This window comes from Hibiscus syriacus, unplaced genomic scaffold (assembly GCF_006381635.1).
Source record: "Hibiscus syriacus cultivar Baekdansim isolate YM2019G1 unplaced genomic scaffold, ASM638163v2 tig00110328_pilon, whole genome shotgun sequence".
Lineage (NCBI taxonomy): Eukaryota > Viridiplantae > Streptophyta > Magnoliopsida > Malvales > Malvaceae > Hibiscus > Hibiscus syriacus.
The window spans coordinates 852,438-870,234 of NW_024062685.1; the positions used below are offsets into that span (position 1 = coordinate 852,438).

Below are 17,797 nucleotides of genomic sequence, written 5' to 3' on the forward strand. Positions count from 1 at the left end.
GTTATATGATGAAAAGAGATCTTTTGTTAAGATTCGTAGTTCTTTGCATGTACTTGAGAGAATAGCTTGCTGCGTTCAGTATAATGAACCTGTTTTATTGGTTGGTGAAACTGGCACTGGGAAGACTACACGTGCAGAATCTTGCTATGAGGCTTGGGCAGAAACGTACTGTTCTGGTATGCTGATTGAGAATCTCTCTATCTAGCAAACTTATGTCATTATTATTTGAATGTAGCACACATGGGGCTGTGAATGACAGATTGGCACTTACATGTAGCACACTTATGCCATTGTGTTTTTTTTCATGTTAATTTTTTTTTATTTTCCAGAACTTAAGTCAGCAAAGTGATGTTGCTGATCTACTAGGAGGATTTAAGCCTATGGACGCTCGGTCTATCTGTGTTCCCCTGTACAATGAATTTAAATTTCTTTTTTCAAGGGCATTTTCCATGAAGGTATTCCTAGTTTTAATATTTTCCCCCTTCTGCTATCATTTAGGTTGTCATTAACTTCTGCTACTGTTTGCTTTGTATATGTAGGGTAACGAGCGGCTGGCGAGCGAGTGGTTAGTGGCCAATAGCGCCCTAGTTGATGGCATTCCTCTCTGCGGCTGGCACTCGAGGGCGTTTTAGATAGTTCACTCTGCTTCGGGCCGGGCCGGCTTTCGAGTTGAAACTCCGCTCCTCGAAAAAAGAGCTTTAATGACTCGTCTTCGGAGGTTTCTGGCTTTTGAGTTCCCTTTCTCTGTTTGAGAGAGAAAGATGCTTAGCCAGAAGCGACGAAGGGGGGGCTGGGGAAGGCTGGCGACTACATGAGGGGGAAGCTGTCGTAGAAGTTTTTCCCCTTGCTTTACAGAGATTTTTATGAACTGCCTGAAATCAAGCTTTGAGATGGAAGCGCTACAACAAAAGTGGTTCACTTTCTCTACGCAATTTCTATAATTGCTTTTGGCTGGTTAAGGCTGCTTTACCTACCTCTCCTTAACAGTCGAGCATCGCTAAAGCCGTCTCTCTACCGGTCTATTATCTTCGTTCCTAACTAAATGACTGATCTTCTTGGTCTTCGACCCCTCAGTCACTACGAACGCCCCGATCAGTGCAATGGGATGTGTCTATTTATCTATCTCTTGACTCGAAATGGGAGCAGAATTAATTTTATTTCATCTAATGAAGCAACATAAAACTGAACAAATAAATTTAAAAAAAAAATCACAAACAGTTAGTTTCATATCATATACATACATATATGTCATTGTTTTTTTTTTGATAAAAAGACATTAGATGTTCATGTACTTTTGATAAAAATTTAATATGACCCTCGTACTATTTTCTCTCTTATTGTAGTCTTTTAACCAACGTTTTTCATTATTGATCATTACGATGTTGACGTGACAGTCCACGATACTGATATGACAATCTATGATGACAGATTAATGTGGCAGATGACATCGCATATGGCTAAATTGGGAACTTAAACATGGTGAATGGATTGTCACGTCAATGTTGTAGACCACGACGTCAGCATCATGAAATAGCACGTTAGTACTGTAATGATCAATAATGAAAAACATTGGTCAAAGTGTCACATTGAGTTTTTTTTTTTTGAGTTGAGGGTCACATTGGTTTCTTTCAAGATTACAGGGACTTCTGATTCCTTTTTGCCTTTTTTTTTCTTAAATACCAATAAGAAATGGAAGAAATGTTACCTTCCGAGCATCATAACCGTAGCTTGAGGATTAGTTCCCGGCGTGACATGAAAAGTAGAAGCGTCGATAACCCTAAGACCATCAACGCCGATGACTCTGTAATCTTTATCCACAACCTTTCCGACTTGGCAGCTGCCATGATAATGCCAGAACGTCAACACCGTGTCGTTGCAGAACTGTTGCAAAGACGATATAGTTTTCATGCTTCTAGGTCTGAGGTTCGTGGGAAGCGCCACCGTCAGCTGCAGAAGAAGCTGAGTCGAGAGTGCCGGGTAACGGAATCTCGAAAGGGACGATGATTCCACGACCTTCAAGACGGTTTCCATGCCTCGAACGCACTGTTTCAAGTCCTCTGGTTCTTTGAAGTAATTGAACGTCACCTTGGGAGTTGGGAGTCTCCTTTGGGTTTGTGCTTTTGAGCTCGATGTTGCCTTTTGAAAGTGGACGCCCGGCTTTCTGAATAATCACGCCGCCTTGAAGTTTTTGTAGGGTGGTGCTTCCAATATTAATCTTTGCTATGTTAAACACCTGCAAACCTCAACCGATGTTAAACACTAACTAGGATGAAATTGGAAAGCTTAAAAGTTTGTAGGCCAATTTAGACCCAGGGTCATATAATGATATAAAATAGTAAGAAAAAAACCTGGTTGAGGAGTGGGGGCAAGAATCTTATCATCTCTCCAAGGGGAGGCAAGTTCAGTCCACTCCATGCTTCAATGTAGTCCCATATTGTGTTATGCCCACAGTGGAAAGCAGTGAGACCTCAACCGGCAAAGGTGAAGGAACACAAACACCGTTCATGGCATTATCGTCCAAGTTTTGGCCAACCATGGGTACATCCACCAGCACCTGTATGCCGAGTGCCTTCAGTTGATTAGCAGGACCAATACCGCTCAGCATCAGCAGTTGCGGGCTTCCAATAGCGCCCATCGATACGATTACTTCGCTCACGGGATCTTTCGTCAACAGTGCCTTGTGCGTTACACCCGAAGCATCCTCGTATATCACCCCGGTTGCTTTCGGTCGTGATGGTTGCCCGGGCTTACCTTCGGTCACCGGTTTTAGTCCCTTTGATGTGGTCATACGTGAACTTGTTGTCCGGTGTAACCCCGACTTGGAGCAACCCAGCCCTCACCGCCGATTGCCACTGCAGCACTGGTGCCTCGAACGCCACCTTCTGTTCAACCCACTGATATGAATCTCTTACCAGAGCTTCATCGAAACCGACTTCCTTTATGAACTCGGCGTCAGCGTGTGAGTAAAACCCTGCATTGATGACGGAGCCGCCACCGAGCACGTGTGCTCGATGGCTGAATACTCCTTCCGTCGAATTGAATTGTTGTGAATATGAATCGGGCGAGGAATCGTAAAGTCCGGCAAGAAATTCACTTTGTCTGTTTTGTCGGGTTTGAGATAGGGAGACCCTCCTCTTTCGATAACTAAAACGTTGGCCTTTTCGGACAGGGTTGCGGCCAAGGAACAACCGGCAGTTCCTCCACCGACGACAATGTAGGCATGGTACGAGACCTGAGGAGCTGTGGTTGCTTCTCGAACAAAACTATAATTTGGAGCTGCGAAACAATGGTCATCTTCAGTATTTATTTTATTTATGCAATCAAACTAATTCTAATCGAGTCAAGTCAAATCGATTTAAAATAAATCATTACCTTTCTCAGCAGGGCAGGAGTAAGGGTACAAAGCAGAAACAGCAACGAGAAAAGCAACGACAAACTTCCATGACCCTCTGTCCATTCTGTATTTCCTCTGGAATTTAATCTGATAATTATGAACACGTTCAAATATTTTATGAATGCAATAAGAATAAGAGATGCAAACTTGTCTCCACGTGGCAAAACAACAACCAAAATATGCCTATAGAAACCTCCCTGATCCGAAATCCATGGTGTATTTCCTAATTTGCTGTTCTTTCTAATCGGCTGTGTCGGTTATGTTTATTTATGTGTTAATACTATTTTATTAAAGTTGTGAAAAATCATTTAACAAATTAAATATAGGATAAGCTACATAAATGATCACTAAATTGATCATTTAACAAATCAAAAATTATAAATTAATCACTGACGTTATCTATTTGAAATAAAACAATCCCTTTCCGTTAACATCAGTTAACATGGGTTTAGGAAAGTTGAGTTGTACCGTTAAATGGTTACCTGCACAGTTAACTGCATATCTAGCCCATTGACCAGTCACTCCACTACCATCACCTTCTTCCTTATTCTTCTCTGCCTCCGCTACTTGCTTTCTATTCTCCCATCCTCTCTCACCCCGCCATATTTACAGTGAAATCCTCCTCTCCGGTTTTATGATCAACTCTACACGTAGGCGCAGGACCCATCTTGCTGATCTTTCTATGTTGTTTTTATTTATTCGTTCTACGTGTTTTCATGAATAGTCAATCTCGTTCAGACTGAAACCCCATAACAAGCCCTTGTTTTCTTTAGCTTTTCTTTACCATTTTTCGTAAACAATCCAATATCTAAGTTTTTTCTCAATAATAAAATTTCTAATTGAGACCAGACGTAGCGTAAAGCAACTCAAGCATAAACGAAATCGTGTTAAGTAACTGTGTGAAGGATGAGCCATTAGCATCCAACAAGATTAGCAAGTTCTTCTTCTAGCTACAAACAATGACCATAATCATCAAAATAGGCAAGACAAAACAAAGCTCTATTTTTTCTTTCCCTTTATTACACTGCAATGTTTCTCTATGGTGGAGTTGCATTTCTATTTGCTAGTGCGGCCATTCATCTCTTTGTCGAGTTGGGTTTTCTCAAAGTATAACAAGTGATTGATCGAAACTGAATTGGAATGAGATAAACCATATAAATCCATTGTATATTGAAAGAACAAAAACATGTCATTACAGCATAAAGAGGTCTGGAGGAAATTAGAAACCTTTATAAACAGCTATTTCCAGAATATATATGAACACTGACAGGAGTAACCTGAAATTGCTCCTTTAAGATTTGAATTTGAAAATTGTTCCCAACTGTAACACTGGATAAATTTCCTCAAAAACATATTTTTGAAGTCTCATCAAACAAGATGGTACACGTTTGGCTGAATATACTTTTGTGTGAAATTTAAGCATTTATTGGCAAGGGAGGGCAGAGAAGACTAAGGAAGACGGTGATGGTAATGGGGTGAGTGGTCAACGGGTCAGGTATGCAGCCAATGGTCCAAGTAAGCATTTGGTCAACGGGTCAGGTATGCAGCCAACGGTCCAAGTAAGCATTTGGTCAACGGGTCAGGTATGCAGCCAACGGTTCAAGTAAGCATTTAACTGTCCAACCAACGGTCCAAGTAAGCATTTAACTGTCCAACTCAACTTTCCATCACCTACAATTTGATAACGCTAGTGACCAATTTGTAACTTTTGAAAGTTCATTGGAAAAACGAAAACCTACTCAAACATCAGTGACCATTTGTGTAATTTAGCCTTAAATATAAAGTAGATTGGGAAGGGTTTAATCTTTTATATTGGTATTTGGCTCGGGCTTAAACAAAAATGTAAACATAAGTAAATTTTTATTTAAAATGTAATTTAGACTCAAATTTTTTATAAAAATACAATAAGATTTTAAAATTTAAAATATAGGTAAACCAACCCTATAATTGTAGTAAAAATTCATTCTAGCCTTGATTAATATTAAGTTTCCAACAATATTTCCCTCTTCTCTTGTTATATTATTGTTAAGGGAGATTACCAAATCAAGTATATATAAAAAGATGAAAACGTGTACTTCAAAGCAGGTACAAATTTGCTAAATACTTTCCTCCGGTTTCATATCGTAGTCGCGGTCATGATCATATTTTCGTTCATTTCGAGTTTATTGTGATTATGGTCGTCGCGGGTGTTATTACGGGTGTAGCGGATAACTCGGACGGCGACGAAACTGTAATTTCACAGACAAAATCACGCTTTCAGACCGTGGTTTGAAACCCTGCTTTCCTCTCCATATGACATACAGATTATAGCACTTCACGTATGAAAATTTCCGGTATTAGATAATCATATTAATTTCGAATTATATAGAGAATTGAATTGATCTTGAATAAGTTGAGATTCACAGTATTGTCAAATGAAACTAGATGAAACGAAAGCTGAAATAAGAAGAAGAAAAGTAATTGGCAGAGTTGAAATTTACCCCGAAGAAGCCAATCTCCATGTATACATACTATCATATCCGACATCGAAAGGCTTCGACTTATTACAATGGTTATGGCTTTTCAACTATTCCCCTGTTCTCCTGTTCGAAATTACTATGATTTTTATGATATAAAACCTGTATGATTAATTTTAACAAGCTTTCTCTCTCTGTGTATATATCTGTGTATACCACAGATGATTCTAAAGCTTCCTAGAAGCAGAAGGAATGATCTTGATGACAAGACCGGGGAAAACATCTTCGGGATCGTGGATGTGCGGGTTGCGCTCGACGATGAAGGGGTCGCCTCACTTGTCGCCGATCGAGTGAAGCGTCTCCCCTTCGGTCACCACGAATATTTCTTCGCAGGCTCGGTTCAGTAGCTGGATGCCCTTCACCGGTTCTTCATCGTCCGATACAGAGCTTGCTCTGGTGGACCTTATCAGTATCAAGGCCAGTAAGGCTACCGAACAGTACCACGAGGCCGCGTCGACCAGCCCCGTTGACTTTATCTTCATGGGTTTTCTCGAAGAAGAAACCATGGAAGGGATTGAGAAACAGAGGTTAGGGTTTCTGAAAGAAGCACTTTGATGAAACAGAGGAAGATGAAATGATGGAAGGATGCAATTCTAAGGGAAGAAAGTGCCTTTTATACACTTCTGCGTTGCTAGGAAGTCGGAGAAGAATGGTATTTAAATATTTTCATTAATTACTCGTATTTAACCATAAACTAATTAAGGATAAAGTATATAAATGATCTCCCGATTATAGAGTACTACTTTATTAAGTCTCTCGATTATTTAAAATTATAAAATAATTTTCAATTATAAGATATTTACTTTGTTGAGCGCCCAACTATTAAAAGTTACAAAATAGTACTTGACTATTAATTGTGTTTCATACTCATCCTTTTTCTTTAAAAACATTGATGACAATTTGAGTGAATGTTAACCTATTGACTAAGATATGATATAATTTGATCATAGAATCTCAAACAACTATCATATCTTAGTAGGTTAATGTCTAATTCAATTTGTCATCATTTTTTAACGAAAAATGACAAGTTTGGAACACAATAAATAGTTGAATGACCATTTTGTAACATTTAACAATCTATGGACTCAATAAAGCGACATCGTATAGTCAATGAATCATTTGGTAACTTTTAATAGTCGAGAGACTCGATAAAACAACATTCTATAGAGAACTATTTTGTAATTTTTAAGAGTCGAGGGACTCAATAAAATAACACTTTGTAATCGGAGATCATTTGAACACTTTACCCATTAATTAAATGTTAATTCGATAAAGAAATCTTTACGATCTAATTATCTTTAACCTAAGATCACCTTCCTTTGATGGCGAGAAAATTACTAAAATATAAACGAATTATTACCTTATACATGATAGTGGAAACAATATTTCATAAATGTATTGTATTAATATCATATATCTTATTGGAAGTTTAAATTTTAGAATTTATATTAAATAATTTATATTATAAATAACGTTGATTATTTATTTTTGAGTTTATCCATTGCTTAACTTTAAGTTATATGGAAGCAAAATCTTTTGACGTGTCGAGATGGGAAATTCATAGCTTATATTACGTGTAATATGTCTTATCCGAAGGAAAAAAAAACCCTAATTAATTGATGCGCAAATTAGTCGTAATTGAAGTTTTTAAAGTATGATTAAATGATTGTTTTAGTAATTTAATTTTTAAATATTATAAAATAATCATTAAATTTATCAAACTGTTATGAAATGATTACCACAACTAGGGGTGAGCGTTCGATCAATTCGAGTCTAGTCTAGTCAAAAAAATTTGAGTTATTCGAGTTGACAATTCCTATTTTATAACTATGATTTGATTTGAAATTTTTTCGAGTTGATTCAAGTTTATAAAATTCGAGTCGAGTTTAATAGATTTTTTTGAGTTTTTGTTTAAATTTAATTTTAATATTTATAATATTATAATATTATTTTATTCCAATTTAAGTGACTTTCTATAATTATATAGACAATACAAATGTATTTCTTCATATTTTTTTCATATGTTATATTAATTAAAATAATATTAATTAAATTAATTTTTTTAAGAATATATTGAAACAAAAAAATATTCTCAAAATTATAATTAAATTAAAAAAAAACATTCCCTCTACTTTATATATTTTCAAATCTCAACTCTCCTCATTTTTCCTCTCATTTCATTTATCTTCCTTTTCAACCAAAGATTTCTTTTTTTTTCTTCCATTACCTGGTTAAGTAGTTCATCCCCGGATTTTCAATTTTTTACAAGTTCAATATGTGTTCACTGAATCTAGTAATGAAAGAAAAAAATAAAATATTTGGTTGAAAAGAAAAATGTCACATCATACATAAATATTAATAAAATAATTTATGATGATTAAAATATGAGCAATTCAAAAGCTGAGTGATTAAATTGAAAACTTTTGAAATTTAATGAACAAAATATAAGAGAGAAAAATAGGAAGGTCAGATTAGTTATTTTCTTGAGTTGGAGGGCCAGATTGAGAGGAAAGAAGGATTTGGTCCGCTTAACGTGCCACGTCAGCACAAAGTAACGATCCCGTCGATCAACGACGGAAAATGTTGGTCAAAGTACCACATTGAGTATTTTTTTCTAAATTGGAGGGTCACATTGAGTGAAAAAAAAGGTTGAGGGCCACATTATTAATATTATTATTATTGAAAAAGTGGAGGGCCTTAGGTAACCTTTTACCTAAATTTTATTGAACTATTATAAAATAATTACATCAGCGTTAGAAAATCCTCAATAAATTTATCGAATTATTATAAAATAATCATTAAGTTTATCAAATTTTATTATTATTACAAGGTTATGGCGACTATTTTATAATAATTTAATAAATTTAATGATTTTTTTATAATATTTGAAAGTTTTGGTGGCCAAAATAACCACTTGATTATAGTATAAGGACATTTAGTGTACTTTACCCTTAATTTATTTATTTATTTTTGCCGTTTTATATAAATTTAAAGGGTTAAAATATGTTCAAAGTCTGATACTCTTTGTATATCTGAAGTCTAGTCCCTTTATATTTTAAATTTAAAAGTTTAAGTTCAATTGTTAACACCTTTAAAATTATTCTATCAAATTCAAGTCTACTACAATGGGTTTAATAGAGATATTCAAGTTTGTTACATGGCTTCCAAATTTATTTATTTTCTTCAAAATAACATATTAACAAATTTAATAGTAAAATGTTAATGATATGAGCAGCTGAACTTGAATTATTCGATCTAAAAGTTAATGGACTAAATTACAATTGCACAAAAAATAAAGGGACTTGAGACATGTATTAACCAACATAAAATGAATGGTTATGGTTGACATTGATGATAACTTCTTTTCCCACCATTATTATTATTATTATTATTATTAATATTATAAGATGAGAAGACTTTGTTTAATAATTGCATATTTATCTTTAACGAACAATATAAGAGATTAGGTGTTGTCAACAATTAATACATTTCGTTTTTTTTTTTCATATTTATTATTCTAAAAAAGTAACATGTTTTATGAATGTTACTTAAGATATAATTATTATTTCGAGTATCGACGACTGTAGCAAGTTGATTGAGTGTTTATTGTCAAATAATTAAGAATATTTTAAATATATACTACTTTGTAATCACCCTAGTTTAATAAAAATATTGAAGAACGATTACCCTTTAAAAAATTTTAAATTTTTAAATAATTATAATATTTTTTTATATTTTTAATTGATATTATAATTTCGTATCTTTAAAATTTTATAAGTTTAAGTTTTATAAATTTCAAATAAAATTTTCTAAAACAATGTATAATTAAAATATTTCACCCTTTTATCAAAAGTTTGAAGAAAACATGTACCGAAAAATGTATTTCATAAATGGATCCTTATCTTAAGAATTGCAATCGGTTAGTGGGTGGTGGACGACGTATGGGTGGTCCATCGTTGGCGAATGGGTGGCCGGAGATGACCGACGGTTGGAGTAAATGGGACTAAAATAAGATATTTTGATTTTTTAGAAAGAAAAAAATAGGGGTTTTTCGTAAATAAAATATTTTTAAGTTTTTTTAAAAATAAAATGTTAAAATTACCAGATTATGATAGGTGTCCCTTAACGGGGGTTTTAACTACAATTAACACCGAGGCACCTAAAATGGTAACATGTGTAACATCAGGCACATAACTTAGGTACCTGGATAGGCCGAAAAATAATATAGGACCTATTCAAAAAATAATAATATAGTTTGGGCACTTAGTTTATACTTAAGTCAAATTCAAATCATGATCACGTGTCAACAAATGAATGGATAACAATTTTCATTTAACGACCGTTACAGCCCGAACACCTAAAATAGTAACGTTGGTAAAATTAGATACATATTCACAAAAACAAGTATAATTTAGACACATATTTCATACTTAAACCAAAAAAATTATAAACATATACTATAAGGTAATTTTGTGTGTGTGAATTATCATTGAATCCGGTTGTTTTTTGTCATTTAAACACACAAAAATGTAAATTATAAACAGTTACTATAGGGTAATTTTGTGTGTGTGAATTATCATTGAATCCGGTTGTTTTTGGTCATTCAAGCACACAAAAATGTGGTGAACGGTCTCAAATGAATAAATAATCTGACTTAAGAAAAAGTATATTGAAATTTAGGATCATTTAGAAGTGTTGTTATTTCATGATGTCTCGAGTTTTCTGAATGTTAGAGGTGTAAGTTTTCTATGTTAAATGATTCAGAGTTATCTTTGATAAGATACTACCTTGTACTTACCCAGGTTAATAAAAAATTTATTAAAATTTAGGGTAAAGTATACAGATAGTCCCCTGACTATAGAATACTGCTTTATTAAGTCTCTTAACTATTAAAAGTTACAAAATGAACATCGATTATAGGAAGTTGCTTTATTGAGTTCATCGACTATTAAAAGTTACCTAATGGTCACCTGACCATTCATTATGTTCCAAACTCGTCATTTTCTATTATAAAATTAACGGTCATCTGAGTTGGATATTAACATGCTGACCGGGATATGATAGTCATTTGAGATAATGATATCAGATTTTATCATATCTCGGCCAACATGTTAACTTAAAATTTAGACTGCTGTCAATTTTGTAACGAAAAATGATAGTTTGAAACATAACGAATAGTTTGGTGACCATTTTGAAACTTTAAATTGTAAGGGACTCAACAAAGCAACTCCCTATAGTTGGAGGATTATTTTGTAATTTTTAATAATCAGAGAATTCAATAAGCAATATATTATAGTCAAGGGACCATTTATGTACTTTAACTATTTAAGAAAACAATTCAAAATGAAAACGAAAGTACAAAAGACAAAGAAAAATAATTGAGACGACGACCTGCAATGCATCAAACTTGTGACTAATAAGATAAAATGAAAAAACGTAAGACATACGCTAACTCAATGCATGTCAAGAAGATAACTACTGACGAACAACGAACACTTGTACTAAAGCTATGAAAGAAGGAACAGCGCTGAAAACAACTATCTTGGCTGTTCCATAGCCTCTACTTATAGCGATTCAGACTGCATTTTAAAGCACGGTAATCTAGTGCCAATTTTACCAGCTCCAGCTCGTTGAAAATGGGAAAAGGCGGGAAATCTCACGAGGAGGAAGAAGAAAACATGGCGGCTTGGCTTGTGGGTATCAACACCCTCAAGATTCAGCCATTCAAGCTCCCTCCTCTTGGTATAATTCTCATCACGGCTTTAGATGATAACCCTTTTCTTGTTTTTGTTTAGTATATATATGCTGATTGATTATTTTCCTCTGTGTTGTGGGGAAATTTTGTATTCAAGGACCCCAAGATGTGAGAGTAAGGATGAAAGCTGTTGGCATCTGTGGAACTGATGTTCACTTTCTCAAGGTAAAAATATTTGTAAATTATTAATTATATTTTATTAATTGTTTAGGGTTATATTGGATCAGATTAGATGTGTTTTGTAGACATTGAGGCTCGCCGATTATGTGGTGAAAGAACCGATGGTGACCGGGCATGAGTGTGCTGGTATCATAGATGAGGCCGGCAGTGAAGTCAAGAATCTAGTTCCCGGCGACCGAGTGGCGTTGGACCCTGGGATCAGTTGCTGGCGGTGTGATCTTTGCAAGGAAGGTCGATACAATCTATGTCCTGAAAGGAAGTTGCTTTCCATGCCACCGAATCATGGTGCTCTTGCTCGTCAGGTGAGTCCGATAAGCTGTGTTCGATATGGGGTCCTCGTTATTTATCTGCGTCGATTGACTAATAATGTGCAAATCGGGTTCGGGTGTAGATAGTGCGTCCTGCAGATCTGTGCTTCAAACTGCCGGATAATGTGAGCTTTGAAGAAGGGGCAATGTGTGAGCCCCTGAGTGTAGCGGTTCATGCTTGTCGTCGAGCCGATATCAGTCCAGAAACCAATGTGTTGATCGTGGGGGCAGGACCAATCGGTCTCGTCACATTGCTGGCAGCTCGGGCTTTCGGGGCACCTAGAATTGTCATTGTCGATGTGGATGAACATCGACTATCTGTTGCTAAGGGTCTCGGTGCTGACGGAGTCATTAAAGTTTCAACTGATATGCAGGACATACCCGAGGAAGTCGAAGCAATACGTAAAGCGATGGGAACAGCAGTGCATGTAAGCTGTGACTGTGTAGGTTTTAGCAAAACAATGTCGACTGCTCTGAGTGCCACTCGAGCCGGTGGCAAGGTTTGCCTTATCGGACTCGGCCACAACGAGATGACCGTCCCTCTGACTCCGGCTGCAGCCAGGTTGTATTGATTTATTTATTTGTTTGTTTACTGGAAATCAGACGAGCGACACTCATCGGCTCATGGATTTTTGCAGGGAGATTGATGTCGTCGGGTGTTTCACATACACGAATACTTGGCCTCTGTGCATCGAGCTTCTAAGAAGCGGTAAGGTCGACGTGAAGCCGCTGATAACTCACAGGTTCGGGTTTTCTCAGAAAGAGGTCGAAGAAGCTTTCGAAACCAGTGCTCGTGGCGGCAATGCCATTAAAGTCATGTTTAAGCTGTGATCTCAACCAGATTAAAGGCACTACTCGTAAGTGAATATTAAAGTAGGTTTGGAAGCAATAAAACTGATGCCTATTCAGATAAAGCAGCAGCATAATGAGAGTGGCGACTATCTATGTAGTATATCCTGGACTTTTCCAAGACCTGTTATTGTATGTGTAACAAATTTGACGCTTTCAAAGCTCCAAAACCAAGGCTTCATTTCTTATTCAAGCATTTGGTGAAGAAGATAACATCAACTGTGTTTGAGATACAGAACTCAAAACCTGCCAACTCTATTCTCCATCTCCAAACTAAAACTTCACATTCTTTAAAATTTCAACTCAAATTAGGCACATAACTACTGATCATTCCCAACTAACACGGAACTGTCGGCGATCGGGAACCCTTGTTTTCTCCTAACCGAATTTGGAAACCAACCCGGAAGGAAGAACGAAATGAGATAATGACCCCAAAAATACATACTGATGAATATGTTATAAAATGGCGCAAGGCATCAGGATATGGCTACTGGTTCTGCCCATTTCCACACTTTAAAGCCAGTTCCATCGCCGGTGAAAGACAGACCACACTTTATCCTAGGCAAGATCATCTTGAAATTTACAGTAAACTAGTTTTAAAGTTGAAGTCATAGTTTCAAACACTTGTCTTGGTTAGAAGAGAACTTCTTACACCCACTGTTTGTACTGAATTAATAAAATTCCTATGACAATTTCTACAGTGGAATGGAACTCCAAAACCTAGTTTGGGACACCATACTGGTCAATACATGGATGATCTCCTCTCCTCTCTACAAATAAACACGAGATCAGCTCTGGCTGCTAGCAGCTTCATCTGCTATAGATAAAGGAGTAAATGGTTCGCCAACAGGTATTATCACAGCTGACTTTTTCTCAGCAACTAAATTGGTCCAAGATGACCCCTCAGGATTCCTTACCTCAAAATCCACATTTTGTCCGCGAAGCACAGTGAAATCAACACGGGAGACATCCAACGGACCATGAGCCACCTGGAAGGCATCTTGATTAACTTTCTCCCCCATTTCTCTCGCATGCATAGACTTCAACTGCTCCATCTCAATTCTCAAATTCACTAAGGCAGTTGAATGTTCCGACTTCAAGGACGAGAAACGCTGTGTATGATCACCGCGAAGAGCAGCAATATCCGAGGAATACTTTCTCGCCAGCTCCTCTTGACGAGCTTCATCGACCTTCTTTTCCTCTCCCAACTTCTTCTTTTCCTCCTCAAGCTCCCTTAGCTGGGTCAATAATCTCGAAATCTCGGCATCGCGGTCTTGGAGTTTCCCAGTCAGATCAGTCTCTTTTTCACGTGACTTCTCCAACAGCTAATGCGCTTCCTTAAGTTCTTTCTCAAGAACCTTCACAGCCTTCCCCAAATGATACTGCGAATGGCACATTTCTTGGAGAAGACCCCAGCTCCCGTCAATTAATTTGCCAGTCCATGGGGGGCAACGAAGAGGAGACATCTCCCGAGATCATCTCAGATAATCTCCTCGAGGCCAACACCGGATGAAACCAGTTGTATGCACCTTGCCGATTTCTCCACGGATAAAACTCACTAAGCGGAGCCAATTCCATTTCACGAGGAGGCAAGGAGGAGGAACACAAAGTAGCAACAGATGAGGGTGGAACTAAAGAAGTAGGGATGAACACAGGTGCAGTTGCGGATAAGCTGGCAACAGTCATATGCACAACTGTTGAATCCGAGAAATTGACACCAGGGGCTACGTACACATAAATATATATGTATATCAATGTAACAACAACAACAAAACTTCAAAACAACTTAAAGAGAAAGGGACTTTTCTTTATGTAAGTCTTAGACCTCTTCCCCCTGTTCAAGGATAGGAGGCAGTGTTGAAGCGAATCTCTTACTCTCGGCAATATGTCTTCTAGTCGCCTCCGCCGCAGTAAAGAGACAACAAGCGTATCCGCAACAGATGAGGGAGTTTGGGCAGCAATTGTAGCAGCGGGAAGTTCGCTTGTAGAAGCCGTGATAATCTCAGATGAGGGTGGAATAGTTGTGTTCGCCTGCACACCTTGTTCGCCTCCAGTGACATTCCCTGAACACATAAATAAATCCAATTTTAGTCATCAACGCAATAAAAGAAAAATAACATCATAATTAATTGCGAACGAACCAGCAATGATTGACTCAGGAACCACGCCCTCGTTCGACATTTCAACACAGGTTAAGCACGCCTGCAAGACAAAGAAAATTTAAACGAATCAGTAAAGCGGAAATACCTCCAAAAAGTGAGGGCATGGTCTCTTTATCTCTTCGTTTTAACGCTCTAACTTTCCGCTCATTTTCAAGGCTTGCGAAGATCACTTTATAACCACCTATCATCTCGGGGGGCAACTATTACTACCTGCGAACATATGACCTAAGCGAACCTTTAACCATGCCGAGCGTACCTCGCAAACGCCTACCAGAAAACACGTGTCTATCATCTACAACCCCACGAGCACACCTATAGCGGACTATCACCAACAACCATTTGTTGGTACACATGGTCTATCACGTCTATCGCCAACGACCACCAACTATATATAACCATGTGATAAGAGAGTAGAAGAGGAAACACTTCTTCACCACCAAACCAGACCAGCACCATTAGAACTACCGCAACCATCCGTCTATCACGTCTTACGATTTTTTATGACTTTACCAGTTCACAATATGTATAATTGTCTTCCTCAGGGATATAAAAACTAAATTAAAGGAAGAAACAAAGGTACATCGGTACATCGGTACATCACTAACCTGACCAGAGTTTGTGTCCCAAGCCCTCAAAGTCTCGTCTTTACTCCCCGTAGAAAGCTTATCCATACCTGCTGGCAACACAATTCCACTAACAAGCTGTTCACAAAACAAACAAAACATCGTCATCGTTTGGGGATTCAACATACTAAAAGCTTCCCCTAAACTCGATGGGAGTAAAAACTTACACTTGTTTCCATACCTACAGTTACCTCGAACCCAATAATTACATACTTTCTCCGTTTTTCTAACCACCTTTTTCGCTCCACTTTTCCGTTTGGGGGTAGCGAACCCTTTAACGGTGGTGGAGGAGGCGGGTCCCGAAGGATAAGACGGTTCGCCGTATAAGAAAGGGCAAGGGAAACTGGTGCACTTACCTGCCCGCCAATGGGAACAGACTTTTTCGTTTTTGGAGGAGTCTACTCCGGGCCGTTCGTAGACGCGCCTATCGCCGCCGTCGTCTGAATATATACGCGCTTAAAATTATAATAAGTAACAAGGGATTGCGTTGATGAAGCTTCAGTTTTAACCGAGTCTGGGAGTAGGAAGTTGAAGAGAAAATATCAAAATATCGGTGGGAAAGAATATGATCACGAAAGAGATCGCCGGAATCGTTATCTGAAGGATACACCGATCGAGAGAGGTTGAAGCAAAGAGAATTTGGTTTAATGGGTGGGAATATGCCTGCTGCTGCAGGGAACCGATCGGCAGCAGATTTCATTACTGTTCTACTTCTCAATAATTGGTAACCAGTATCTTGTTTTTCATAAAATAAAATCTTAGGAAATCATGCAAATGAGGGTTAATATTTGAGTAAAATTGTGTTTTCATTAGTAATGTTTTAAGTTGATCCATCATTAACAAAAACGACGGAATACCCAACTAGATGATTTAAAGTTTATTCTAACTGAGTTGACGGAAATGTCAAATATTGAAAGCAATTGAATCTTTTCCATGGTTTTTGCTTCATCTTCTTCTTTTTCTTGGGTAGTTAACACAAGCCGAGAAAAATTAGAAGAAGTAGAAGGGCTAGCCCGTTAACAATAGATCTTATAGCAGAAGGGGTTCACAGGCTGAACCGGGGACACTGCTTGAGTAAACGAACCAAGGGCTAAGGAAGATGACGAAGTGGAACTTGAAGGGGATTCCGTACAAGGGGAAGCGACAAGAGACCAAACCCGACCACCACTTCGACCGCGCTTGCTTCTTGCTTTGGCTGAAATCGGAGTTTTAAAACAAGTCGTAACTGGTGTTTCCGGTTCAGGCAATTTGCTTCCTGGTAACTTGGGCTTCTCCGATAACGTTCCGGTTGGATACGCCGCCGCAGAGTGTTCCGAGAAGGAATCATCAACGAAATGAGATAGCCACTTAAGGCTCGCGACGTCATCCTCCAGTAAAAATGTCGCCTTTTTCAACATTAACAACCATATCTTGAACTCAAAATAGTAGAAAGCTAAAAATGGGGGGATTCTTTTCTTCAAAGTACCGGAACGGCGAGCTCGTCGGTGGATAAAGAAGTGTACTCAAAATGGATAGTGTACACCCGTTTTTGTCCGGGTCTTTTATATTTATTTTTTTTATTTATTTTATTTTTAATTATTATTAATTATTATTATTATTATTAATTTTACATATTACATTTTTTGCAGGCTTAGAAGCCCAATTCAGATTACAAAGGCCTAATCCCGGAGCCCAACAACCCGAAGCCCAATTGGCCCAAACCAGAAGCCCACTATCACTGGCCCAATCCAGTAGATAGTCTAAACCCTAAAACATATTAGGGTTCCAAACCCTAATCCCCTTCCAGCCGCCGTGTGACCCTTCTCTGCCTCAGCGCCGCCACCATCACTGTTCCGGTCTGACCCCAACTGTTGCACTATTGTCATCTACAGCAAAACCAATCAAGAAAATATATCATATACAATTCAAATCTCACAAAATCTAAATTCCAAATTTAAATACCAATAAATCCCTAAGTATTCGGGATTTCGATCCCACCAAGTCAGTGAGACTCATCCCCTATTTTTCCTA

General features: G+C 37.5%; 1 protein-coding gene and 2 pseudogenes across 1 annotated transcript; 1 reads left to right on the forward strand and 2 right to left on the reverse strand.

Annotated features, from left to right (window-relative positions):
• Nucleotides 1-1,701: 1,701 nt before the first annotated feature.
• LOC120118814 lies at nt 1,702-3,457 on the reverse strand (annotated as a pseudogene).
• A 2,422-nt stretch (nt 3,458-5,879) lies between these two features.
• LOC120118704 lies at nt 5,880-6,511 on the reverse strand (annotated as a pseudogene).
• Nucleotides 6,512-11,397: 4,886 nt separating this feature from the next.
• On the forward strand, nt 11,398-13,195 carry LOC120118703 (sorbitol dehydrogenase-like). Its single transcript, XM_039138707.1, has 5 exons — nt 11,398-11,652; nt 11,763-11,830; nt 11,911-12,147; nt 12,237-12,715; nt 12,792-13,195. Exons 1-5 carry the CDS (start codon nt 11,547-11,549, stop codon nt 12,982-12,984), a joined length of 1,083 nt encoding a protein of 360 aa, XP_038994638.1. The 5' UTR covers nt 11,398-11,546; the 3' UTR covers nt 12,985-13,195.
• The last annotated feature ends 4,602 nt before the right edge of the window (nt 13,196-17,797 follow it).

Excerpts from the sequence above, each read along its gene's own strand:
- LOC120118703 (XM_039138707.1), top strand. The coding sequence starts at position 11,547 with ATGGGAAAAGGCGGGAAATCTCACGAGGAGGAAGAAGAAAACATGGCG. Across the intron at positions 11,653-11,762 it reads ATTCAAGCTCCCTCCTCTTG|GACCCCAAGATGTGAGAGTA; the intron begins GTATAATTCTCA and ends TTTGTATTCAAG. Across the intron at positions 11,831-11,910 it reads CTGATGTTCACTTTCTCAAG|ACATTGAGGCTCGCCGATTA; the intron begins GTAAAAATATTT and ends TGTGTTTTGTAG.